The sequence below is a fragment of the Mycteria americana genome, chromosome 18 (genome assembly GCF_035582795.1).
Source record: "Mycteria americana isolate JAX WOST 10 ecotype Jacksonville Zoo and Gardens chromosome 18, USCA_MyAme_1.0, whole genome shotgun sequence".
Taxonomy (NCBI): domain Eukaryota; kingdom Metazoa; phylum Chordata; class Aves; order Ciconiiformes; family Ciconiidae; genus Mycteria; species Mycteria americana.
Genome location: NC_134382.1, coordinates 10,358,414 through 10,384,643, shown reverse-complemented (window position 1 = coordinate 10,384,643; position 26,230 = coordinate 10,358,414). Strand labels below are relative to the sequence as shown.

The 26,230-nt window shown below is 44.8% G+C and overlaps 1 protein-coding gene across 2 annotated transcripts in view; it reads right to left on the bottom strand.

Moving 5' to 3' along the window:
- The window catches only part of PRDM16 (PR/SET domain 16), a 353,263-nt gene that overhangs the window by 52,601 nt on the left and 274,432 nt on the right, over nucleotides 1–26,230 (bottom strand). For both annotated transcript variants that reach the window (XM_075520498.1, XM_075520499.1), the window contains exon 4: nucleotides 5,751–5,885. In XM_075520498.1, the coding sequence (XP_075376613.1) occupies nucleotides 5,751–5,885 (135 nt within the window). The remainder of the gene's footprint in view (nucleotides 1–5,750; nucleotides 5,886–26,230) is intronic.

The window sequence follows — 26,230 nt, the reverse complement described above, 5'->3', positions numbered from 1 at the left end:
TAGTGAACAATATACCTAGGGTTTGGGTAGTGCTCTCACAGATGACTGAAAATACTACGTTTCTTGATTTTTATCCAAATTCTGCTAGGCAGAATTTAACTAAAGAAAGAAGAAAAAAAGGAAAGTAAAAAAAACCCAGAGGAATCCTTTTCCAGTCTGGGCTTGATATACGGATCTGCTCTGTAACTGCTTCTGTGGATGTAAACTCGGTGTAATAGAGAGCTGGCTCTGGCTGTAACATTTTGCAGCGTATAACCAAGCAATTTGGTCCAATGACTGAAAGTATCGATAACGCAGAGCCGCGACACACCACCACGTTCTGAGGCTGATCTCACTCAGAGCGGAGCACAAAGTAATCAAAGCTGTACATCTTTTCTCTGAGAAAAAGTGTTCTTGAGACAGACACAGCTCAGAAACAACGTGGTAATTGTGTGTTTCTAATATCAAGGCAATAGATGGAGATGAAACATGTCAAGTGAGAAAAGTACGTCCCAGTATTACCTCATTATTTAGGTGTCTTTCATAAGAAACAGCGCTGTTTACCTGCTGTATGAGTTATGTCTATTATTTATCTTAGCTTCGTTGCAGCAACACGTTTGTACTTGAGGAAAAAACGAGCACTGGAGAACGGAGAAAGCAGCTGCCGTGTTGACCTAAAGATCAAACCCCACACCCACTAACTGCATCAGCGGGCAGCAGAAGTGACGGACAAAGACAATGCCAAATGAGCTAAAACGCGGTTGCTTTGTGTTCTTGCCTTGCAAATAGTTAACTGCGCTAGAAATCCAGTGCAATAACAAGGCAAATACTCCTACCTACTGTTCGTCTAAGACAACTATCGGACCCGCATCCATGGCTGGCTGGCTCAAGGAGCAGTGAACACGTAAAAGTTTGGCCTCGTGTGTTTCTGGCCGGAATGGGGCTGCACATTTTGCTTTTGTTCAGCCGTTTTCCTCCTTTGGAGTAGCCTTCCCTTTGTTTCAACTAAGCCACATTGCTTTTTGTTTCCTCTTTTTAAGGCATTGTATTACATACCTAGGAATCCTGAACAGAGTCACCGAATACGGATGTAAAATACATATAAAAGCTCCCTATTATACAGACACATATAAGATCAGCTTATTAAACAGAGGCCCGTTTTTTTTCCATCGCTGTAGCTCCTGTTAGTCCTTCTTTTTTCCAATACATCTAACACAAACAAAAGCAGCAGCTATCATCCTGAAAGCAAGCTCATGGCTATTATATTTATTACATATACTCTGTTTAGTATTACAGTCTCCTGAATAAGAACAGCTAAACTGCTGAAGTATTTGCCCCATGAAGGCAGCAGCAGCAACATGAAAAAATAAAACAGAAGTCATGTATCATTTTCCAGACACATTCAGCAAATCATGTAATTTTTCTACCATTCTTTTCCAGTCCTCCTTTAGAAACACAATTATCTCAGTCAAGCAAGGATCTTCTATTCTTTTCAAATACCTATCAAGTAAGAATAAATATAAAGAAAACTTGCTAACATTATTTTACATTTGAAAATTGGTTTCACAATTGAAAAACAGTTAATGAAATGTCTCAACTAATCTCTTTCTAAATAGCAGCATTTTAAACTGTAAATTGGAAAAAAACCCCAACATTCAGAGGTCCAGGTTCTGCTGTCAATTACTTCACTAAAAATCCAGGAAAATTCTCTGTACATTCCTGGGAATGTTCCCAAGCTACAGGAGTGTAAAGAACAGAATGTGGTCTGGGGAGGGGGTACGAGGTGCAAAGGACCATCTCCCCATGTAAACATGTTTATTTTTTTCCTGAAGAGCAAATGGTTTTGATTAAAAGCCTGTCCTGGCTCTTATCATCACAATGCTGCTTAGTTATTTTGTGGGTAATCTTTTCTTTTCTTTATGTACTTAGAAACAAACCCCAAATCTTTGCATGCCTACTGGACAGGAATGATAAAGCCTTTCTCCCTGTTTTTTGAGTCCCTGTTATGGAAAAAAATGTACCCTGCTAGCAACATGAAATTAGAGAGAGTTAAAAACAGCAGCGTTAGGATATAGCGCTAGGTAGAAATCAGCAATGCTTAGTCACCCTGAAAATTTATAACATGTTTCCGGCTTTAGGAGTCACTCTCCTACGGGCCTGAGATCTCTCCTTTCTGAGATCTCCCCTTTCCGAGATCTCTCTTTTCCGAGATCTCTCCTTTCTGAGATCTCCCCTTTCCGAGATCTCCCCTTTCTGAGATCTCCCCTTTCCGAGATCTCCCCTTTCCGAGATCTCTCCTTTCCGAAATCCCCCCTTTCTGAGATCTCCCCTTTCTGAGATCTCTCTTTTCCGAGATCTCTCTTTTCCGAGATCCCCCCTTTCCGAGATCTCTCTTTTCCGAGATCCCCCCTTTCCGAGATCTCTCCTTTCTCACCCCAGGATGCCCAGAGCACCAGCACCCAGCAGAATCTCCCCTTGAATGAACTGTGCGTGGCGTTTTGTGCACAAGAAAGAAAGTTTGAAGTCGACACAAATTTAGTTTTCTAATTATATCCCACAGGGAAAATGAGGGGATTCATTTTTAAAGCATGCAACAGCCCTGGCCAGAAACAGACACTTCTCTGAGGAACCCAGCTCAATGCCCTTGACTTCAGCGAAGCAATCACAGGAACAAAATTGCTCACACTCAGAGGTATCCGCAGGAAGACGATCCATAACACCCCCCCCCACACACCCCCTTTTTATTAGAATGGAACTCACACTGACATCAGCTAAATAAGAAGTAACGGAGTGTAAAAACATTTTGTACCCTCCAACTAGGTCTAACTACAGTATCTTTGCAAGCGTACACCACCTTTGCTTTGGTGTTTAGTAGTCCAGTGTTTCTTAGGACCAGGATGAAGAACTTCATTTTGCAATGTAGTAGTTTTATTTATTTTGAGTGTCTGAGAGTTCAAATACAGGGAATTTGTATCCAAAAGGCACCTTGGCTACTTGTGAATTATGAATTCACTGAGTTTGATGAAAGCACGTATCAGCTCGCAGACACACATGCTTATGGACTGTTTGACATTTTTCTTTTCTATTTATATTTGCATCTTACTCTCTCAGTTTTCGTGACAACCAAATACACTCACAGCCATCCTTATCCTTTGAAGCTTCACAGTCCAGAAGAATTATTATCAGTTTCAATAAGAGAAGTAGCCACCAACTAACACCAGAGTCTTTCCAGGAGAGAAAGCAGCAAGACTTGGTTTTGTGTAGCAGTGGTGCGAGAGAAAACTTGGAACAAATAGGAGATTCCAGAACAAACATGGTTACATTGTCTCCTCTATAAACAATAATACAAAAATCCACAAAGATTTGAATGTGCTGCTGATTGCTCTAAATACGGCCGCCATTCAAATGAGTCCCTAGGCCAATGTCATAACCAATAGCTTAGGAAATAGTATATCCTTACGCTGACTTTGCTCCTCACCCCAAAGCCTCCGGTGCCTCTAGTTACCAATCCCCATCATCTGCTGCTTTTCACACAGAGTTTCTCATTCCCACCAGCTGGCCTGACCTGAGGCTCTCCCATCTTTTGGAAAAGAAGGCTGAGGAGGAGAAAACATTTTGCTTTGCTACTGTTTCATTATATTCTGCACCTTTCTATTTTCTTCCTCCTGACGAAGCATTTGCTTGCTACCCACCCCCTTTTACGTGACTTTTAGTAAATGTATTTATTAAGAAGTTGTAAAAGAGTGGTCATTACAGAGAAAAAATAGAGAAAACAGATGAGTGTGTATGATAAACAGCTGTTCTTTCCAGTCAGACTGCCGCATGCACTAAAAATATGCACAACCAAAAATCTCCAGATGAGGGACAAGGACAGAAGGACATGCACTGGACTGGGCTTAGAATAAAATGTGATTCAGCCTTCAGGTTTCTGGCAAATTTTGTACATATATGTAGTCCTTAATCTAAGCATTTATAAGAACCTGGGAAAAGCCAGCAGTGTACAAGTTAACATTTTAAAAAGAAGAAATGTGTATTCATGTAAAAAAAACCCGTATGAACTCAGTTTCTTTCCCCGGTCTAAGACTTTTTTTAAGAAACCCCAATTCAAAATATTTGGGTTTTCTCTTCCTTTAATATTTGTCCTTTTCTACTGCTGCTGGTAAAAATTCTCGGTAAAGAGCTTCACCACCCTTTTGCAAGGATGAATGCTACGAAAAAGTCATCTCCGCAGACCATTAAGCAAAACCGTACTGTTAAGAAGTGAACACATCTAGCCAGCTAAAGCTGTAGTTACATACAAAGCGCTGGAAAGTATTAGATAGCGTATGCAGTTGCAGCGGTCCTGCTGAATCTTCTGGGAGCCCAGAAAGGTATCCCTCCGGCTAACAGTTTGTGCTCAGCTAAGCTGCAGGATGCACAGCAAGGAAGCCGGGTCAGTCGCGGACGCCTGCAAACCAGTATTTTCTGCGCAGAATGAAGGACGGTAAAAGACCTGAGTAACAGGTGGGGGAAGACGTAGCGGCCCCTGCGATACTCATCCTGTCACTCTGTGAAACTCAGACACAGGAGCAGCCCTGCGTGTGTCACAGAAAGCACCGAGCGGCTCGCGGTGTAAGACAAGGAGTTGATGATAAATGTTGGCTCTTGGCTAGAAGGCTCCTTGTTGTAAGAGCACTTGTGAGTAGTGGTGAGTGGGCACTGAAGCAATCAGCAGCTCATTTTAACTAAGCAGGCTGAAATTTAGAGCTTTGTGCCTCAATCTCCTCTGGGTTGCTTAAATCACGAACATTTGTGGTATTTTTGTATTTTTTTTTCTGCATCCAAAGTTAAGTTATGTAAAAGCATTTTAAAACAGGAACTAAGGTCACAAAGTGGGCTGGCATTTTGGCGCACCCTGAGCTATTCTCATTTTACATGAGCTGGCTTTCTTCAGATTCACTCTAGCTTCCCTGTCAGCTACAGATTTTTAAATGTTTTTGTTAGAAGTGTATTTTTCCATCCTCAGCTCATTTTTTGTGTGCATCCAAATATGCCTCCTGCTTGCTAACTGGTAATAACATTAGGACTGCATTTCTCATTTAAGTTAGGTCTGAAATACTAACTTGTATTTGAATTGTACTCAATTTGAGGTTTGAGAAACTCCCAACTTGGATTGCTCATCTTGAATCCATTTTTGGGTTTAAGCTTCAAAGAACTTTACAAACATTAGCTAACGTTATCAAAATCCTATTAATTCCATGTCATATCCCTCGCCCACACCCCCACCTAGAGACTGCTCTACCAGCATTTCTGTAATATGTATATTAGGTTTTCACTTTTCCTCCTCCTCAGCAGGCTCCCAAACCATCTCCCACTCTCGCTCCCCTCTTAAATACAGACAATAACTGAGTTTACAGCTTGGAATCGTGCTCTTTACCCACCGCTGTCAACTGGTAACACAAACTTTCTACAGTTCCGATGGCAACAAAATACCCGCCACTGGTTTCCATTTGTCTCAGTGTGTTTTGTTAACATAAGCTATGTTTCACACCAGGTGTTAAGGTTTCGCACGATCTTCCCCACCACAAGAGGAGTCAAGGACTGGAAGATCACATGAGTCCAGGGGTTTTAGATCGTTTCGGGGATGCTGCAGCAGAGCTGCTGAATGGATGAAGCCCGCAGTTGCTTCCACCCAGTGCTGCCACTGTACACTGTCCTCTGGCCAACCCACCCCAGCATCCGTTGCAGTGATGAGGTGAGCACAGCAACTTAGTAACTGCCGAAGTCATTACCTGGTCGTTAACGTGACACACGGCTAGGTTCTGTTCGTCACAGGAACAGGCCACGCGGATGTACTTCAGCCAGTTCCCGGCTCCACTCTGGCTAGCATCAACACAGAATTTCTCATTTCCCAGGTCATCAGCAATCTGTAGAAGAACAGGAGAAGAAGAAATACGTCGGTCATCTGATATCAAATGAGAGCTACAGAAGGAAGACAGAAAGGAGAATTATTTGCAATGAAGGATTCCAAACAAGAAATAGAAAGGAGAAAGCTGGATGATATACACAATTAATAGAGACATATCACAAGACCAAAATCAGCTTTTCAGCATAATCTGAAGTTCCTGGTTAGCAGGACCTCCAAGGACATACACCAGAGCTGTCCATGAGTAAGAGGCTCAGGATTACAATTGTTACGGAGACAACACACAGTTCTAGTATCCACACTGGCCTCAGTAATCAAAGCAGGTAACTTCTCCAAACAGTACTGATCTTAACGACAAGGCCCTTAAACTGCTCCATCTTCACATTATCTGTTTTACCCTTTCATGCAGGATCATTTTTTATTATAAAAAAAAAACTACATTCCTTTTTTTAGTAAACTTTGATCACTTTCCACAGTGCTGTGAAATTGTATTTTAAAAAATGCTGTAACAAATGACGCTTTCATTTATATAACTAGAACAGTAGAAATTCAATGACACTAGAGGATCCGTGTGGTTGAAGGTGAGATAAAATTTGGCTAGTATGCAAAAGAGGAATCCTTCCAAATAAAAACCCTCAAATACTGAGAAGTCCAGGTGTGAAAAAAAATGGTTAATGAAAGGGTTGTGGTCCAAAGAAAAGCACTGTTTTACCAGGAAGAGACTTAGTACTTTTTCTTTCTTAAGCCAGTTCGATGTCATCTTAAGTTCGATGACACAGAAACAGGAAAGATGCTCAGCATTCCATACCAACGTTTATGATGATCCATTTTGCAACTCACTCAAAAAAGCACCTTCTGAAAATTATGCAGGACACCACCAAAACGAGGAAAAGCCCTTTGAGTCCGAAGTATGGCAAGACTATATTCTGCTCATAAGTGAGCCTCCTTAGTACAGAAACTCCTTTTTTTCCCTAGACTTAGATTTCCCTCTACCCCTACAAGACCCTGTGTCATTGCAAATTACTTCAGTCATCAAAAGCTCTTAACATGCTTTTACTAGCAATTAATTCTCTCCAAATCTCACGGGATACGATAATACTTTCCCATCTATTTCAAGACAGAGAAAAAAAGAAAAGCTAGGAACAAAGGAAAGGAAAAATTAAAACACGGCGATGACAGCAACAAATCAAGTGTAAGGTCCGGCTGAGAAGCCTCGGAGGGACGTTGTCAGCTGAGACTCTCGCTCCACGGCTCCCAGCACCCGCCGAGCGTCCGGACCAGGCCAGCGTCGGCTCCGCCACCCTCCAGCACCAGCCCAGGCCGGCCGCCCGGCCAGGCAGCCCGCGGCACCACCAAGAAGGCTCCCCCCGCTCTGCACCGCTCCCCGTAGACGTACCCTGGCCTCTCGCTTCAGCACTAACCCTTTTTTGTCAAGCTACGTGTATTAAAATGGACGAAGGGAATATTGTGCCGTTAGTATTTGGCTTCTTCCTTCCTAATCAAAATATAGCACTGAGGCTTCAGTGAAATACTGCATTTTCTCCCAGAACATGTGGGGGTTTGTTTGGGACAGAACTGGTGAGAGAAACAACCCTCCCTGTGTTCAGTTTCATTAATCCCCTGCTTGGGAACACTCTAGCAGTTGCTTACCAATTAGACTTCAGCAGATTTAGCTAAATGGATAGGCTCTGTCTCTAATAACTGTAAAGCGCAGAAGGTCAACGAGCTGCATCAGAATAACGCCAAAAGTATTTTAAACAAAAACTACGCGCTGCAACACCACGCACGCAAACTGTCCTTTAGTTTTGTAACACGCTTGTGAGGGATTCCTAATAAACTCACTTTATAGCGCAAGAAATAAGACAGAGAGACGAACGCTAGGCGCCCGGAGTATTCTCGCATGTTCCTATGCTTGCAGGTTACCGCTCGCGTTCCGCACCCGGAGCAGAGCCCACCTGAGGCTGGCGGCAGCTCTGCGGATTAGAGGCTCCCAGGTCCCAAGCTGGGCATTCAGACAAAGATAACGAGGAACGTGCAATTAGCGGCCACTTCAGGCAAGTTTGGCTTCAATGGCTTCCTCAGAACACAGTAGCAGAAGCAGTGACCGAGTTTAGTTTTCAATCCAACTGTCTTGGCCACGAAACATCATCCTTCCTCTTGGAGAAAAACCCTGCCTTGTTCATGCCTCGCATTCCAGCTTCCTGAGTAAATAAAACAGGAGCTGCACAGGCAACGTCCTTTGCCACACTGCCCCAGTTAATTTCTAGAGCAGATCTATCTACTCAGGTTCAGTAAATGAAAGAGAGCTCCCCTGTCCAAACCAGCATGTAATTCACAAGTCACAACTGCATTGCAAGACATTTTCCGCTGGCAATCTTGTTAAAATTATATTAGCAAATTCTGCTTTCTGTGAGCTAATTCTCAGTCATTTGCTTCCTTTTCGTCTTGTCCGTTTTGTTTTAAAAGCAAACTCGAACAGCAGCAATCCCTCCTTGTGTGTTCACACGTCGTGCACGTGGCTCACTGCTGCAGGAGGTTTCGTGATGCACCACAGCAAACCCGGCAGCCGTGCAGGCGCAACGGCCGCGGCAAGTCCCCATCCCCTCAGCAGCTCTCGGGCTCAGAGACTTTGGGGTAGAGGAGGGTAAAGACGGACATTCAGGCACTGAGGAGGACTGCAGGGCAGTAAGCAGAAATCTTTTGCCCCTTTCCATGAATTTCACCCCATGCCACCTAGTTAATCCCAAATTATCCAGCCCTGCCTCTGAACCCCAGTCCCACGCATTTTGCCAGGCAGCCCTAACTTTTCAGGACTCGGATTTTTTTCTCAAAATCCCAGGTTCCTTGCCCATCAACCCTAGCATCTTTTCCCTCTCTTGCCCCAGTACATATTCCCGAGCTTGCAAACCTCTCCTCTTGTCTCCTCAATGCCTGTCCCCGTGCCAGGACAAGCCTCTGTCCCCGCTCCTCGTGCGCAGTCTCTCTCCTCCCTCCTTCCCACCGCCACTGTACCCGGCACCGGGGCTCCTCACTGGCAAAGCCCTGGCCCTTCCCCACTCACCTTCAGTCCCCACAGCCCCGCGAGTCAGTCGCACTCCATCCCTTCACTTCTCATCACTCACCCGTTAAACAGCTCCACCCCAGCCCTCCCCTGGCTTTTCATCTCCCAGTTGCCTTCTCAACCATAGCCAGGGCCTCTCCTGATTTCTTCTCCCACAGTAAACACAGTTCCCTTTCCTAAGGGGAAAAAGAACGGGCATAGTGGAATTTCCTTAAGCAAATGAACCTCAGATCATCAAAACACGTTACTGAGCGTAGCCAAGAGCTGAACCCATCAGCATGAGCTAGCCATTCCACAGCAAGGAGCACTGGGGCTCCCAGCTCCCCGTGTTTAAAAGATGAGCTGCTGCGTTTTGCAATGGCTTCAGGTTCTCGGTGGCCTTCGAGCGCTGGAGCCCTTCCTTGCCCTGCCCCACGCTGGCCCTCAGGCTGCGAAGGCGTGAGCTCCCGCGGTGAGGGCTACGCCAGGGAGGAACACCTACAGATCCGCGTCCAACCATAAGCACTGCTTCCACAGTGAACGTGTAAAACTGTAGGCTTGCAATTAACCCTCCACCTGCCAGAACGTACCAGGACTGCCAAGGCTGGGTCTCATGCCAAAGTAATGGATGATGTGAAAACCCACTCGGGAACCACCAATTTATGTCAAATGTTAAATACACATATGAATCAAATCGAAGACATATCGCATGCAAAGGGATTTCTGGAGTGTGCTGGATTGCCTTTTTTTACTGTAGATACTCCCCTCAAAATTGGTTGCATTTATTCAAGGACCTGAAGTTTTTAAAAGAACCACCTGGAAGTGCTGAATTTACTCTTCAGAGATTCAGAGGGGAAGGGAGACCCCACCAAAGCCCCTGCTCTTCCCTAACCAGACTCCCAATAACTGGCACTTTCTAGATGCTCTTGTTTACCTCCCCTTGAGCTCTACTTGTAATAGCAAAGGCCTGATATACGGCAGGAATGTCACAGGAAGCCAACTGAAGGTAGTTTGGACTTTGCAAGAAAAAAAACAACAAAAAAAGTGTTCTTAATGTGGGTTGAAAAACTCTACAGAGTTTACTCAAGCTAAAATAACAATAACTTCTGTTTTATCTCAGGGAACCTCTAGGAACATGGAGGCTGACTAAAGCTGTTGACTGTTGTTGAGATTAAAGTACTTCTCTTGGCCTTCCTGACCCCAAATTAGCTAAGCCAGAGTAGCCAAGCCAGCACCTTGAGGGGCAGGAGGGGACACACGTGTAGACAGAAAGTGGTAACAGTGATAATGGTTTGGAAGATGAGCCCGAGATGAATCACCAATGTTCAGCTGTTGATTTGAAGCCACTTTGGGTATATACATATAGTTTTTAATGGTTTGAATAAGCAGCAGCCCACTGATCTCCCAGTACCATTTATTTATACAGCAGCAATCAGTGAAATTAAGTCACCCTGGGAATACAATATGGCAAACTCCAGGAATACACAAATACTCCATTCTATTTCATAGCTGTATCTTACAGATACCCTCTTTCATAGTCTAGAATTGTTTGGTTGAAGACACTCAGATAGCTCTGGGAAAACCCAGAATTCAGCTCAAATTCACCAACTGTTTTGCAGGGCCCCTGCACAAGGCTCGACGGCTCTGCTTCAGAATGAGGTCCTGTCTTAGCTAGAAATCACCTGAAACTCTGTGGTTTTATCTGAGTGGAGCTTTAAAACCCAAACAGGGGGTGTGAAATCTCACAGATCAAAATGAGAAAAAAGAGGTTGTATGAAACCCTGAGAACTTAAGCCCCTGTTTTTCACACACACTCACTCTACTCCATAAATAGAACAAGGCACCACAAACCAAGGCCCAGCAGTGTCACTGGTCGGTGTTTTGCATAGTACTATCCCTTACCGAATGGTACGCTTCTGTTGTTAGCAATAAGCTGTTCCTGTGAGATCGGAACAGCTGGAAAACAAAATAAATGTTATGGAGGTAGAAGAGAGTGGACAGAGTATTGCTAGCAATACAGTTGTTACACAGCAATAAGTTATCCCTTGCCAGCTGAAGCACAGTGAAGCAATTATGCGAGTTCTCTTATCCCATTACGTATATTAGTAAAAGGCATTATTTTTAACTAGGGGATTTCCTAGGATTTTTGCTAACACATTTTTCCTTTGCAACTGCAATGGGCTGGAAGCACGCGGGCAGTCCACTGATGAGAGGCTACAGTTCACGCTGAAACAATATAATTGCATCACGTAGATAGTAATCGTGGCTTAATCACACTTAAAGGGGGCCTACAGGAAAGACGGGGACAGACTTTTTAGCAAGGCCTGTTGTGACAGGACAAGGAGCAATGGTTTTAAACTAAGGGAGGGCAGATTTAGACTGGATTTAAGAAAGAAATTTTTTACAATGAGGGTGGTGAGGCACTGGCCCAGGTTGCCCAGAGAGGCAGTGGAGGCCCCATCCCTGGAAACATTCAAGGCCAGGTTGGACAGGGCTCTGAGCACCCTGATCTAGTGGAAGCTGTCCCTGCTCTTGCAGGGGGGTTGGACTCGATGGCCTGGAAAGGCCCCTTCCAATCCAAAGCATTCTATGATTTATGATTCTATGGCGGCGTAGTGTGCAGTGGAATATCTGTACGTGGAGCTGGCCAGGTAGGTCTGGGAAGAACTGCAAAATGTACGAGCAACTGAAGCACACCAGAAAAGGAGTACCACCACTCAGTCGTCACTCCCTGAACCACGGAAGCATCCATACCCAGCAGCACATAAAGGCAGGAAATACTGAGCCTGTAATTAAGCCACTGCAGAGGGAGCCGAGACGCGCGGGATCAAGTTCTCAGCCTCTGCAAGTGTCTTCCTCGGACGACGTCCCTTCCCAGGCACTCGGACCGCGCCTGCCGCCACGGGGCTGAGAGCCGGCCTTCCACTGCCACCCGTAGCGTAGACGCAGGAGCAGAAGCGCGTTCAAAAGTGCACATTTTAGGTGTGCTACCTTTTATGCGCACCAGAGAGACCTGACTCTGACCTTCACTTCTGCCGTGTGCTGCCGTTCCACTCACTCACTAATTCTGAGGAAGACACATTCATCAGGAACGAGTAAAAATCAATCACAGTAGGATGTAATGATGTGGAACAGATTATTAGCACAGTTGTTTAGGTTGGCTCGTCTACAGTTTTACCCCGTGTAAACCCTTGTAAGTCTAGATTTATCTAGCTTTCTAATGTTCAAGGAACATGATCTGCCTGATTAATAATAGCATTTTTTTCTGTGTGCCCACGATCCAGGAGCAAATGAAGGTAAGTATAGGTTAAACTACTAGTTATTTAGTCCCTGGCAGTTAGGTATTCATTAGATACTTGCAATTTATTGCAGATACAAAAACAAAAGCAAGAATGTACTATCTTGTACTATCTACAAGAACACAGGCTAGTCTTATAAATCCTGCCTTTAAATGACAATTGCTCCATAAAAATCAGTATTTGCAAACACATAGTATATGCCTTTCCCCTACAGCTGAATTAAGAAATACAGGTGGTATCTCCAAGGTTGGCAAATACCTTAAATGTTAATTTACTAGGATGCTCCAAGATTTGTCTAACAAAGCGTCAAACTGCCTGGACAGGATGATTTTTCTCAGGCTCGGTGAGATACAGTATGTGTAATCAACCGATCATACAAAGTGCTGCAGGACCAGTCACAGCGCAGGGGCATTCTTGAGTGAGTCCAGCTCTTTGTGGTTGACACCTCTAAATAAAGACCAAGTTCACACACTCACTCTCTTTTCTGATGTTCTATAAGAAAGTTATATCACAATTTAAAAAATATTGAGAAATCCAATAGTAATCAGATTACTATCTGCAGTACATATTTCTTCCTCTGTCAAACGTGCACACACAGAATAATCTTCTAAGTCCCTCTTCCCCCCACCTTAAAAAACTCTGGAAAAACAAACTGAAACCTTTTACCACATCTTCTTCCAGTTTAGACCAGAAGGAAATCAGAAATTTCCTCTGCCGAAATTCTTCAAACCAACTGTTTACAAGTCATCGTCAGTAACCAAAAAGATTTTCTGTCTGAAGGCTTGCTTTTGGAATGCACATAAATATTCATTTTTATATGTTTTTTAGAAGAAGCATGACCAGCACGAAGAGATAACTGATGCTCTGAAGAAGACCAAATGGAGAAAGAAAAGGGAGGCAAAGAGTATTACCTGTGGGTAAATTAAAGATAGCAAATGGAAGCACAGGGGGGTTTATCCCGCGGCAGACTGCTGCAAGGCTCAATTCACCACAGCCACCTGATTTGGGATGTACTCATTAAAATAGTCATATCTAGCTCTATTAAAGCAACTGGTTATTCCCAGTTCAGACCAGAACTAAGTTCATCTCTATCAAGGACTAATCAGTAGCTTTGATTATAAGACCATTCATCCACAGATATCCCTGTTTTCCTGGACAGGTGAAGGCTGACATCTGATATTTAGCACCAACAGCAAAAAAAAGATGCCACAGGAAGAAAAAACCCCACAGAAAATCACGTGTAATTAGCAGGAATCTGACTTGGTGGAGTTGAAATGTAATAGTTGTACTTCTGCTGCTCTTTGCGCTCAGGCTAGCTCTGAAATCAGTGAGGTAGTAGGGAGGTCTCTCCGATGGATAATTTAGCTTAGACATTAAAAGAAGTTATCAGAGGACAAGGAGAGGGGGAAAAAAGGGGGAAGGTAAGGAAGGGGAGGAAAAGAGAAAAGAAATTTATAATTAGTAATTAATAAAATTTTTGCAAGTCTAAAACCACTACGTGCTGATATTCCAGCCAGTTTCAGGGCAAGGCACTTGACCTTCTTGATTATCTCAGACCTGAACCACAGTATCACTGCCCCACAAAGCTGTGCTCAGTGCAAGAACACTTTCTGGCTGTCTTACCTTCTCCCCAAGTTAAACTACAGGCGGTCTGGGACAGACACGTGCACTTGTAGATCTGTTGGAAAAGTAAGCTTTCATCTGGATCGCAGCCTGTGGGCATTCTCATAAAGTTAATTATTGTGGGAGCACTTCCTTTGCCTCATCTCCCTCTGATCAGTCTTCCATTTTATCCCACCCACCCAATCACGGATTTCTCATTGCTTTTTTTCATTGAACATGCCAAAAACTAAGTTCATCTTTTTTCCCTCTGCTGCAGATGGTGAGTTCAGTACATACTTTTATTTATTAACCCAAGGCACCTCCCATCATTTTTGTCTTCAAATCCAACAGTTCATCCAAGTATTCTCAGCTCCCCTCCCCTTCCTTGCCCGTAACAGTGCCATGACTTTGTCTTGCCGAGACGTTTGCTATCTTTTCACAGAATGCTACCTTTCCCCACCCTCTTCAGTCTATCTGGTTAAAACAAACGCACCTTCACGTTCATTTGGATTACAGGGGTTTAAACTGGCCCACTGCAGAGACATGAATTTTGGATCCAGACCCAGAATGCCGGCTGTGGTTGTGGTTCAGACTCATCCCTATCCAGCCAAAAGGAAATTGTTGTCATGTTCCAGGACTCACTTTGCAGCTTCATCTGCTGTCTGCTGAACAGCATTCAGGATTTGAATCCAAAAGGCTCATTGATCTCGCAAAGGCTCTGTTCCATAATTTATTAACATCAGAAATGCTGAGTTATGAAGCAAAAGTTATGGAAAAATTCTCTTGAACGTTTACCATTTTTTTTGCACATCATTTGAGGTTTCCTGCTTCTCTAATTTGTGGGCTCTCTGTTGGGTTGTTTCTTTCACGTTTTAATGGGCAGCGTCCAACATTTGGCCTCCGCAGAGGTGTGCTGTAGGACTGGAATGCCTAGGGATCTGTCGTCAGTTAGCTTAATGGATTCCTAGTGTGCATGAAGAAACGAAGCAACCATGAGTTTGCCATCAGTGACCCAGCGTCCTGTTGCTATAACATCCCTCCCCAGAAGCCGAAAGTGTAATAAACCTTCTCATCCCATAGTTGCAGGATCTGCCTTTGACAGTTTGGCTGATGTACGCATTTTATTTGGCAGGAGTTAGAGGGAGATTTTTTCCCTTTTTTTTCCTTTTGCTTTAATGACCCACAAGCTGATTTAGAGCAATAAACTGTTGCCATGAAGTTTTGGTGTGTTTCTTTTAAATAAAGGGGAGGGAGGGACTGCTACAATTTATGACTTTCAGAAGTAACTGAAACAGAAAGTCCATTCTTGCCACAAAATGAAGAGAAAAAGACTTCATCCAGAGAAACACCTCTGTCAATGTGTAGACATGAAGCCTAGATGAACTCATAAATTCAGCACTCTGCCTGCAATTAAGCAGGCTTCCTGGTGATTTGACAAAGAGTTAATGAGAACCGTGTCAGACAAAAACAGGTCATAGCACTGAAAGCCGATGGGAAGAGCAGCTGAGCCAAACCCAACTTGTTTGCTGCCCCCAGCTTAGGGCCACAGGAAAAGCTCTAAGTGTATTCAGCGAGGACTACTTTTCTCTGTGTAGATTTCTTGTCCAAACGTAAGGTCCTCCAGCACAGCCTGGAGCCAGCTCCCCATCCCCAGAAATGCCCGATGATAAGGAGAGAAAATGGTAGTCCCTGAAAGCCTCTACCTGTGCTTTAACTTAGGCGCGTGCAGTAGACCTCTCGCCATCACCCTGAGCGAGCTACTCAGGCCCTCGTCTTCAAAACACTCGTGCACACCCACGGAGGCGCGGACGCGTGTAGTCCCGGGGACTCCAGGGGCTTCTCCTGGGAGTAAAGTTCTTAGTGATGTTAAATGATTGCCAATCAGAAAGCTTAGGTCATCTGCGACTGACTTTCCGGCTCCGTGAACTGGCCGTGTGGCCGTCCTCAGGAGTGTGCTCAGAGTCCACATTCACTCCTGTTTGCAAGCAGACTTTCAGATTTTCAGCAGAATGGCAGCACGCACGGAAACTACGGGCTCTGCGACAAAAGCCCAGTGTAGCCAAATGCTGGGAAAGCTCAGAGGAGAGGAAAAGAAATTTTTATGGATCTCCTCCTCTCAAACAAGCATGTCGCCGTCTCGCCAGTACTGAGACAGAGTGGGGAGAACCATGGGCGAGAGGCAACCCAGCTGGAGAGCACTGGGGAAGGCAGATCTGCAATGCCGGGCTGCCGAGCCCGGTGCCGCTGCCGGGCCCGGTGCCGCTGCCGAGCCCATTGCCGCTGCCGGGCCCGGTGCTGCTGCCGGGCCCGGTGCCGCTGCCAGGCCCGGTGCTGAGCCCATTGCCGCTGCCAAGCAAGGTGCTGCTGCCGAGCCCGGTGCCGCTGCCGAGCCCATTGCCACTGCCAAGCCCGGTGCTGCTGCCGGGCCCGGTGCCGCTGCCGGCTCGTGGGAGGCAGCTGCGCTGCTGCAGCTGACTGGAGAGAGACCGATTCAGGTTTTTAAAAGAATGAATGTTTTTGAACTTTCACTCCCACTCAAGCCACACGTCTGGAGTGGAAATTTTCCACTGGTGTATGCATTTCTGAGTCTGCTGCTGTGCTACCGTATTATCTGGTTTCATGAAGGATCTGAAGGAAAAATATCAGCAAGCTACAGGGAAGGCTGTTACCGAGACATACTTTTGTCACGGAAAAATAACCTTCTCATTCTTTTTTTCCACCACATCTAAAGAAGACAAGAAATCACATGAAACAGGGCTGTTTTCTACCAAAACGTCCTGTTCAATTTCCAAAGCAGAGGAGTCTGGATAGCTCACACACGGTTGGTAAGCGAGGCTGAATTTCTTGAGCATATTTGAATCCAACTGAGCCTTTTGAAGGTCTGCCCATTACTAACTGCTATTCACTTATGTACCAGCACAAAACAGCCTCCAGCGAGTATTTCCTATGTGTCAGTTAGCTTTGCATGAGGATAAAAAGTCTGCAAAATTGCAGTGTCATCGATGTGTCTTTCAAGCACAGCAGATTCATTCCAGCTGAACGTACCTCAGACCTGACCGTCAATATAAAGCCTCGCAGGAGAAACCAACAGCAGCAATAATTATATAGTACACCATGCACAGAGCTCGTTAAATATGTTCTCCATGAAAGCATCTCCTGCTCTACAAAGCAGCTTGATGCAACTGGCACCACTGTGTTTCAGACGCTGTATTGACTACACGGCAGAGCGAGTCCTGTGCAAAGGGGTAAAGAGGAGAAGCCAAGAACTCTTGGGAAAAATCAGCACCGGCTCTGCTTTCCCTCTCCTGTACATACCACTCCTCATATTCTTGCTTCGGAGGTGTAGCTTTGCTACCCAGAAGGCAACCCCGAATAATAGAGGACGTCAAAGAAGGTGCTACCAACGCCAACTCCTGTTGATGCATGAAACCAATTCCACCCCCTTGTACTTCTCTCCCACCCTCATTCTCTTTGAGGGCAATCAGCTAAGCTTGCACAGCAACATCTAATCACCCCGCAGAAAAACATAAAGTAAAAATGTCAAAACAGAAGAAGACTTTCAAGATGATGGCAGGCATTTATCTCAACAAAGGCTCATTTTTCACTAGTAACGTAATTCATACCACACTGATTTAAATTAAACAGTAAACCGTAAAAAATTATGCTTGAATCAAATCACAGGGTTGCCTTAGATATTGTACACATAAGTCAAGAAAGGGATTTCCAGTTCTTTGTAATATACACACACACAAACTTTGAAGTTTTCCTCCCCCCCGAAAGAGCTGAAGACATCACACTTTTGTATTCTACTTCATTTTGCCTCATTTTACAAAATAGTAAAGTTCTAAAAGCTTAACAGATGAAAAATAAATGGGAACTGGACAGAAGTCTTGATATGATAAGCAAAAGACAGAGACTATTTGTAGGCAGAGGAGAATTTAGAGTTTCAGACATTTCATTTCACTTAATTAGGAAGAAGGAGCAGAAGCAAGGAGTACAGCAGCATTGAACTTCCAGTGCTGTTCTGAGGGATTAAACCAGACACGACTCGCTAGCGTCTTACAGCTTCTGTGGAGATACAAAATGCTTTCGGGTATGATTAGCCTGGTACTATTTCAAAAGGAAGATGCGGTGCTAAAACGGCGCTCTCGAATGAGAGTGCCAATTAGCCGAGGGGAAGGAAGACCAGAGCAGCGCTCCTGGCAAAAGGGAGCAACCACAGAAGCTGAACACAACCTTGCTGTAGTAAGAGGGGAACAATTTCTGGTGGTAATTTCTCCAGGAGTCCTCTTACCACTTGGGACACAGCTCCCCAAACAGCTCTCCTCAGCCTTTTTTCCCCAGCGCTCCAGCTAAATGATCTTTGCTGTTTTTCAAAAGTGAACAATTCCCATAATCCAGTTGAAGGCATTGCAAAGCCAGACATGGAAGACTTCTTCCTAAATTTCCCTAAACAGTACACCGGTCTGTTGTACAGGACCAAAACCTCCGCAGCCCCCACCCCTGGTGCAGTGTGGAGGTTTACGACTCCAGAGCGCTCACTAAGCAAAACATCTGGCTCAACGTTACTTTGAACAGATTTGTAAGACATCGAGTCTTAGCCTCATTGCTCTACAAGCTTGTTATAGGCATCTCGATGATGCTCAGCCTTGGGGAATTTTGCCACTTTTAGCAGCCGTGCATGCCTTTTGGAAATGGCAGATGATGTCCTACAAACATCTGATTCCTGGTGCAAAAGTGCCAAAGAAATAGGAAGGTGCCCAAGAGAAGTCCGACCGCTCTCCTTCTGATTGCTTTTCCTTGTTGCCTGCCCAGTGTTTGCGGTCCCTCGGCAGGCTGAGTTGTGTGGCACGGTGCAGATGCCAGTTCCATGCAGGTCTTTTGTTAGAAATACTCGCTTACGTGCTGCTGAGGACCGAAAATGAAGGATTGTCTGCAGAAGTTACGATGAGTTGACTGAGCTAAAGCGAACATTACAACACCCTCAGGTACAGGGCAATGTATGCCATACAAAGCAGTTAATTTTTGCAAATTCTGCAAATCAGGGCTCCAAAATCACATGGTTGTCTTAAAATTCACGAGATTATAAAAATGCGGATGGGTTCCTTTTGCTTTCTCTTTCGTTTCTGAGTCTGTTGTCTGTAATTGATTCACCTTGGGGTTCCCCCGTGCCCGGCCATTAAGAAACCTCAGGTCCTGTACTAATCGCTTGTTTCCAGGAACTGGGGCTTTACACTGACCATTAAAAGTGGCAAGACATGCATCATCAGTTATGATGAAACCAAAGAAACTGGCTCCTTCCCCTTATTCGTACTGAAAAGGTGCTACTGCTGTAACGAAAATGCAACCGACCTTAAAAATAAATTCTGATCAGCTTCTTTAGGTGTGTTTTGGGTGTTTCACTACATCAGTATGTATGGAGGTTACTGCTGCTTGTTTTAAATCATTTCTTATTACTACAACTTTATTTTAATAACGTTTTGGGAATGGAGTTGTGGAACACCACTAACATGTAGACCTCTTCAGAGTGATTTACTGAAAGCACTGAGTGCCAAAACCATTTGCCGCATTTTACACTCTGGCCAAAAAAGTAGCAGAGACTTCAAATGCCCATTCATACTGCTAATATCAATTACAAAATACCAGCCTTTTACGCGTTAGCAACGTCCACTGAAGGATCTAGCACGAGAAGATCCACATGAAATAACATTGTCTTGTGGCCTCTTACGAGCCTCTTCCTCGGAGGAATTCGGACTGTTATCTGACAGTCCTGGCAGCTCCACTCCCTTCCCCTGCAAACCCCTTGCCCTCAGATTATACTTGATCATTAATAATATATGAAACAAATTATAACATCAATTATCCAGGTACCCCAGGGAAAGGCGAATGAACTCAGATAGCTGAGGTCCTTGAAATGGCACATATTTTCCATTTAATCAATAGATTTAGGGATATATGGCCCAAGTTCAAGTAACAGGAAGATGCAGATAACTGATGTCCAGATAATGAAGCCCATGTCCTGGGGTATATTTGATGGATACAACTTCTGTGTCTCACTCCCTAAAACTGAGAAGAGAATTATTCTTAAAGCTCAATATATGGAGTTAGCCTGCCACCTGGTTTTGGTGCTTGGGCCACGTTTTGAACACCTCAGCATACCAAAAATCAGCCTTTCTGTCAGGGAATTAAAATTACTGGGAATCAAAAGTACAGGGAATCAAAATTACTGGCAGGGTAGGCTATAAGCAATGTAACACGACCGAGCTGTTAAATCTCTCGAGAGGTAGGAAAGGGCACGAGGTTTTATTCTGCATGTGACTGGTGCCAGTTACATCCACGCAACGACAAACACCGCGTTGGTCTGACTTCTCTCTTCACCCACAGCTTCCGTCTCACGTGCAGAAGCATCTGTGCACGAGCACCCTGCCTTAGGTTCTACTCAAATGAGGCTCAGGTTGGTCATGACTGAGAGCACAAGTCTGACAAGGAGCGGCGGAGGGACCTGGGGGTGTTCAGCCTGGAGAAAAGGAGGCTGAGGGGAGACCTCATCGCTCTCTACAACTGCCTGAAAGGAGGCTGTAGAGAGGTGGGGTCGGTCTCCTCTCCCAGGTAACAAGTGATAGGACGAGAGGAAATGGCCTCAAGTTGCACCAGGGGAGGTTTAGATTGGATATTAGGAACAATTTCTTTACTCAAAGGGTGGCCAAGCATTGGAACAGGCTGCCCAGAGAGGTGGTGGAGTCACCATCTCTGGAGGAGTTAAAAAAACGTGGAGACGTGGCACTGCGGGACATGGGTTAGTAGGCATGGAGGTGTTGGGTTGATGGTTGGACTAGATAATCTTAAAGGTTTTTTCCAACCTTAATGATTCTATGATTCTATGACTGACCCGTACTAGATGCAATCGTGGGGCACCACCATCAAAAAGCTGCCAAAGGTGCAGTTCAGAGTAGCAAAGCAAGGAAGAGAAGGCAAGCCCGAAGTAAGACAGGTATCACACTCTTCTAGCACAAAATTTACCAGCAACGATATGGCTAATACAGAGGATTATTAACCCTCCTTACTTTTCCTGCCAGCATCTATAATGGCAATCAAGCGGCCTAGGAATATTCGTCTGGAAGTGTACACTCTTCCACATATTAGCTTTAAATGCCTTGAATTTACAGGCAAAAGGGTGCATATTACCATAGCTTTAGCCATGACCTTACACTTTCAGAACAGAGATTTAAAAAAAGAAAAAGAAAAAAAAAGAAGGCAAGAAACCCTCACGCACAGCAAGGCAGTGCCCTCCCCCAGAGCCGACAGCGCTGTGAGCACAGCTGCACCCAGGTTTCATTTACACAGGAAACCCCCCCAAAGGTGCCACAATCGTACGAGGAAGCACAGTCCTTGTAACCTTTCTTATCAGAAATGAGTAAGGCAGCTGCTCTGCAGACTATTCTCGTGCTCTTTAGAAGGTGTGAAATAGATGAGTTTGTGAACTGGGTTGGCACTGAGAAAAAGAATGAAAGGATATTATAGGTTTCCCTCCTGAACAACGTAGCTGATCAAAAACAGGAACAGCAGACCCTGTTTAAAGAGCTTTGAAAACAAAGCAGCCATCTCGCACCAAGCCAAAGCGAAATTTTCTCTTGATGTAGTAACAATGTACTGCTCACCTCTCGTAAAGCTGAAATGTGTGATTTCTTTATAGTTGATATTTACCGAAAACGTTACCAAAAGAAGGTGCAAAAATGAGGCGATGAAGCCTGTGCACCCGTTCCACAGCAGCACCGGAGGCTCCCACCCCGCTGAGCTACATCCTGCACAAAAGCTGCCTATTGATTTATTTTAAAAATATATACAAATAAGATTACGAGAGACCTTCCCAGCACAAAGGCAGAACCGATTATTTCTGTGAGGTCCGGTACTGGACTTGCTCCCTCAGGGATGCTCCGGTAGCGTGGGCAGGGCGGACGAGGCAGGTCCCGGGGCAGTGACAGCAGAGCCAACCGGCCCACGGGAACAAACCTGCGGGGTCTCAGAGACGGGCTGGGAAGGAGAGTCGATAATCAGCTGCTTGGGCTGCTAGAGGGACACGGAGGACAGCCATCCGGTTTGGGAGAGCGGGGGTAGGGAGGCAGTTCCTCAGCTAAAGCCTCCTCTGCTTTGGGCTTGAGAAGCAAGCAGTGAAGCATCCAGGCTTATTCCGTCCCTTTGCCTTGCAGCACAGGGGTATTTGCTGAATAATGAGAGCAAGGTCAGACCCTCAGAGCACTTCCAGCTTCTAGCGAATCTGCTCCTGGGCTAGTTTGCCTCCCGAGGGAGATGGAGATTGTTCATATGCTCTACATCTTGAAGAACTCTTCGATGTGTAACTCCTACGCACGGTTCGTCTTCAATCCAAGTGTCACTAAAATGAGAACTGAGGACACCAGGGCTGGACATCTGTGCCTCGAGTGGTTTGTTTCTGCACCAGAAAAGAAGTTTTTGGAGCCCTTCCTATCTGAAGATATAGAAGTGTTTTTACAGAAGGGGAGCCACCCCCTGACAGCTGCCTGCGAGTTAGCATCACTCACACTCAACAGATGCACATAAGCAAAATGAGCAAAGTAATTTTCCTTCAAATTTATGCACTGAATATAGTACTTTTGCCCTCTAACACACTTACTCAAACTGTAAGGGAATTCTGGGGTGCTCATTTTTCACCAAAATCTCAGAACCAATAATATTCCTGCTAGTTAAACAATCTGACATCCAGAAGAGGTTCATAAACCTGTTCAGATACACTTCCATGTGCATTACATTTGAGGCGAAAGGTGTCGGGGTCAACGCCAGGCGACCCACAAACTATTTGCCAGTCCAGTGGCAGCAGGACACTGTCTGCGACACGTCCTGAAGGAAGACTGCCCTGACACCGAAGGTGTGCAAGCCACGAGGCTGGGCTAGAGCTATCCACACACTCTGGCACCTCTAGTACGTTCGAGACACCGTGACATCCCTGAGCTGATCGTGTTTCTATTTCTAACGTGCTCTGAGTGTTGCTATAGAACCATAATACTGAGATATGCTGGATCGTCTGGTCCGTCCCCCTGCCAGAAGAGGATTATTCTCTGCAGTACATTCGCCAGCCCTTTTTCCAACAGCCTTTTGAATGGCTCCAGCCCAGGAGGCTCCACTGCTGCAGGGGGAGGCAAAGGAACCACAGCCCAGTTCCACTGCCCAGTTTATCCCATTACTACTGCCTGTTGCTGCTTGTACCAGTCACAGGGAACCCTGGTACAAGACAATGTCTTGTCATGCTGTTGGCTAGAAGGAGAAGTGCCATGCACGGTTCTTGGCTCAGGTAGCATCTTACTGACAGACCTTTTACGTCCATACACCATCCTAGAACAATTACCTTCCTTTTTTGGCATTTGCATCCTCCAAAGAAATTTGACTAGTACCCTCTCTCATTCAGGTATGTGGAAATCTCTTTTTTTTAAAAAGCAAGCTCTAGAATTCTTCAAGCCACAACTTGTTGCTCTTTTCAAAATTAAGACCAATGAAGGACTGACTCAATTATTTCCTTCTAAAGTGTGGTGATTTGACCTCTCTGCAGCTGAAACTAAACAAGTATCTTGTCTGACATCACAAACTGAAATCTCAGTTATAAGGAAGTACGAGGGTAAATTGCATAGTCCCAAGTGCCGCCTGGATGAACTTTACCCCAAGCCAATTCACCTACTTATGAAATGATATATTCCAGGGAATTGATTCTGATGATAAATCTGCCCTTTGAATATGCTGAGAAACAACATTTCAAAATCTCCAACTCCAATCTTCTACCATCTCTGGGTCAAAAGACAGTTCAGCAGAATGATGTTGTTGAGGTAACTGCTCAGATGGAAAGCCACAGCAAAGTGTCAAATGAAAGGTACACAGATGCCTCTGCTCAGGTTATTTTACTTAGGCAATTCCAACACATCTGGTTCTCTGACAGCGGGTCTCAAAACAATACATAATCTGACATACCATATATCTTGCAATGCCTGAGCAAGTCAGGTTTGAGTTAAGGGGATTCTGATAACCTCCACACAGAATTTCTTATCTTCTGTGGACCCTTGACTCAAGTCTCGGAGACACTGCCGAACAACTAAAGCCAACATTCTGCGTTTTGATCCACTTTCTAATCCAACAGAAGACGACCTGCTCTTTTTAAGATGAGCTGTTTTGAAGCCAAATGGCAGGAAAAAAAAAATAGCATCTGCCTGTTACAGCAACTTTCCTAACTATCAGAAAGCCAGACTTCGATCCAGAAGATGGAGCTGAGGACGACAAATATCTGCTTTCCAAAATGGCCCCACTACAGTATGGGAACATGCCTCAGCTAAAATAAAGGACAGTACATCCGGATTCTCAGGCCTGGAACCCACATCCCATCTGGGCTGCTCTTTTCCTGTGTCTTAAACAGGGAAGACGTTTGCTCCTTGTACAGAGTTTGCTTGTTACTGGCATTTCAGCATCACAACTATTATTGCAGCAAGCGAGCATCTGCTACAACACGGGCACCTTCCCCAGGACGACTGCAGAACAACCCCCCTTGTCTCAGCCAAGCGCAAGACAGGACACAAAGCAAAATGCCCAGAAAAAGAGGCTCGAGGATTTTTTTCATGTATGAGAAGCACAGAAAACGGTATTATTTTCTGAAGTCAGCTCTCAGTCACAATAAATGTGAGGATGGTTGCGTCTCTTCAAACTGAACCCTTTTCCACCACTGAAATACTCTTGCAAAAAAATTTGAAGACTTCAGGTATTTAGAAAATCCGCCTCATAATAATCTGAAAAGTCTTCTTCATTAACAGATGGAGACACTTTTTTTGTGTCAGCTTTCTTCTTAACTTATTTTGAAGTTAAAAATCATAGATTATAGAACACAGGACTTCACAAATTCCTTTTGACCATAATAAAAAGTACTAATTTAATGCTAAGTAGGAAGCACCATATCCCATTTTTAGCAGCACTTTAGCATGCAAAATAAGTGAAACATGCGGTGAAAACAACAATATTGTCTTCATTCCCTTTGCAAATACCCACACAGTAAGTTGAAGCAACCGTACAAGCCTTGAAATGCTGCTGAAACAGTTTATTGAGACCTAATCCTACAGCCTTTAAAAAAATCTAATAGCGTAGTATTTCCATGGTATAAATGATTCCTGTCTGTATCTGGCAGCCCCATGAGTTCTCTACGGATGAACATAAATTCAATTATACCAAATTAAATCTGAACATACATAAGCCACGTAACATTTTAATTGGGGCAATTCTTAACTTTTTGGGGAAGAACTATCCAATAGTAGAGTCTACAAAGATGATACGACACATATGCTTTCTCCCTTGAGCTGCCTGCTTTTATTAATTACTCTGGCAGAGATATATTTACACTGATGTTGCCAGTGTGTGAACAAAACCTCATGGACAAAAATGGTTTAATTAAAGCAGAAAAACGTGTTTTATGGGTGGTTAGCAAATCTGTTCTTTAAAGTCAGTAAAACTTTCAGAAGCGATTAGATAAAAATAAATCTTAGGAAAACATTTGCACCAAATATGTCTCATGCATTTTACACTGAAGCATATCATAAAAAAAAAGACGTAAGCAGGCGCATGGACTCAATGATCTGTTGGCTGCACCTCTGTGGGTGATTTCACATGGCTTCAGCTCGCTCGCTCTCTTTCTTCCTCTGCTTTGGTTAACAAAGCTACCTCTTCTCTCCAAAACTGCTGCCTCCCTGCATCCCGTTCTCTCTCGTGCCATCGTTAACTTCAGAAAATAAGCCAAGAGAGGACAAAGCTACTCCCTGTCCCGCCCTGCCTCGTGAGGGCCAGCGTGCACCAGTACGCAGTTACTGGTGGACTGGGCAAAGAGCTCACTGGCAGCAGGGGCTCCGCCGGCTCCGTTTCCCAGTCTGTTTCCAACAGCAAAAAAGGAAGAGTCTGTCTGTAAATAACCATAGCAATGTTTGTAAACCGCTTTGGGGATGGAAAGAATGTTTGGAAAACAAAGCTACACCGACACTCAGGCGGGTGCAAAACACGGCAGCGTATACCTGCGCTATGCGTCTGAGGCTGGCGTGTGCAGCCCCAGGCCTTGCTCTAAGGTTCGACAGCGGATACAGTAAACGGTGCTAAACGGGAGCATTGCACGCTGGGGCACTGTCCCTGTCACTTGAAAACGGGTAGCCAGAAAATAAACAAGCTGGGGAAACCACAGGCGCATCGAGGGAGCGGTGCGGAGGATGGCACGGCAGAGCAGCCCGGCCCGCAGCCCCTCCCTCGGCACAACGCGCTCTTTGTCGATGGGCAATGTTCCCAAGAGAGACGTTGCTGCAGACCAAAGCTAGGCCATAGGTGTAGATCTCACATTCTAATAAATAAAAATAAATACCT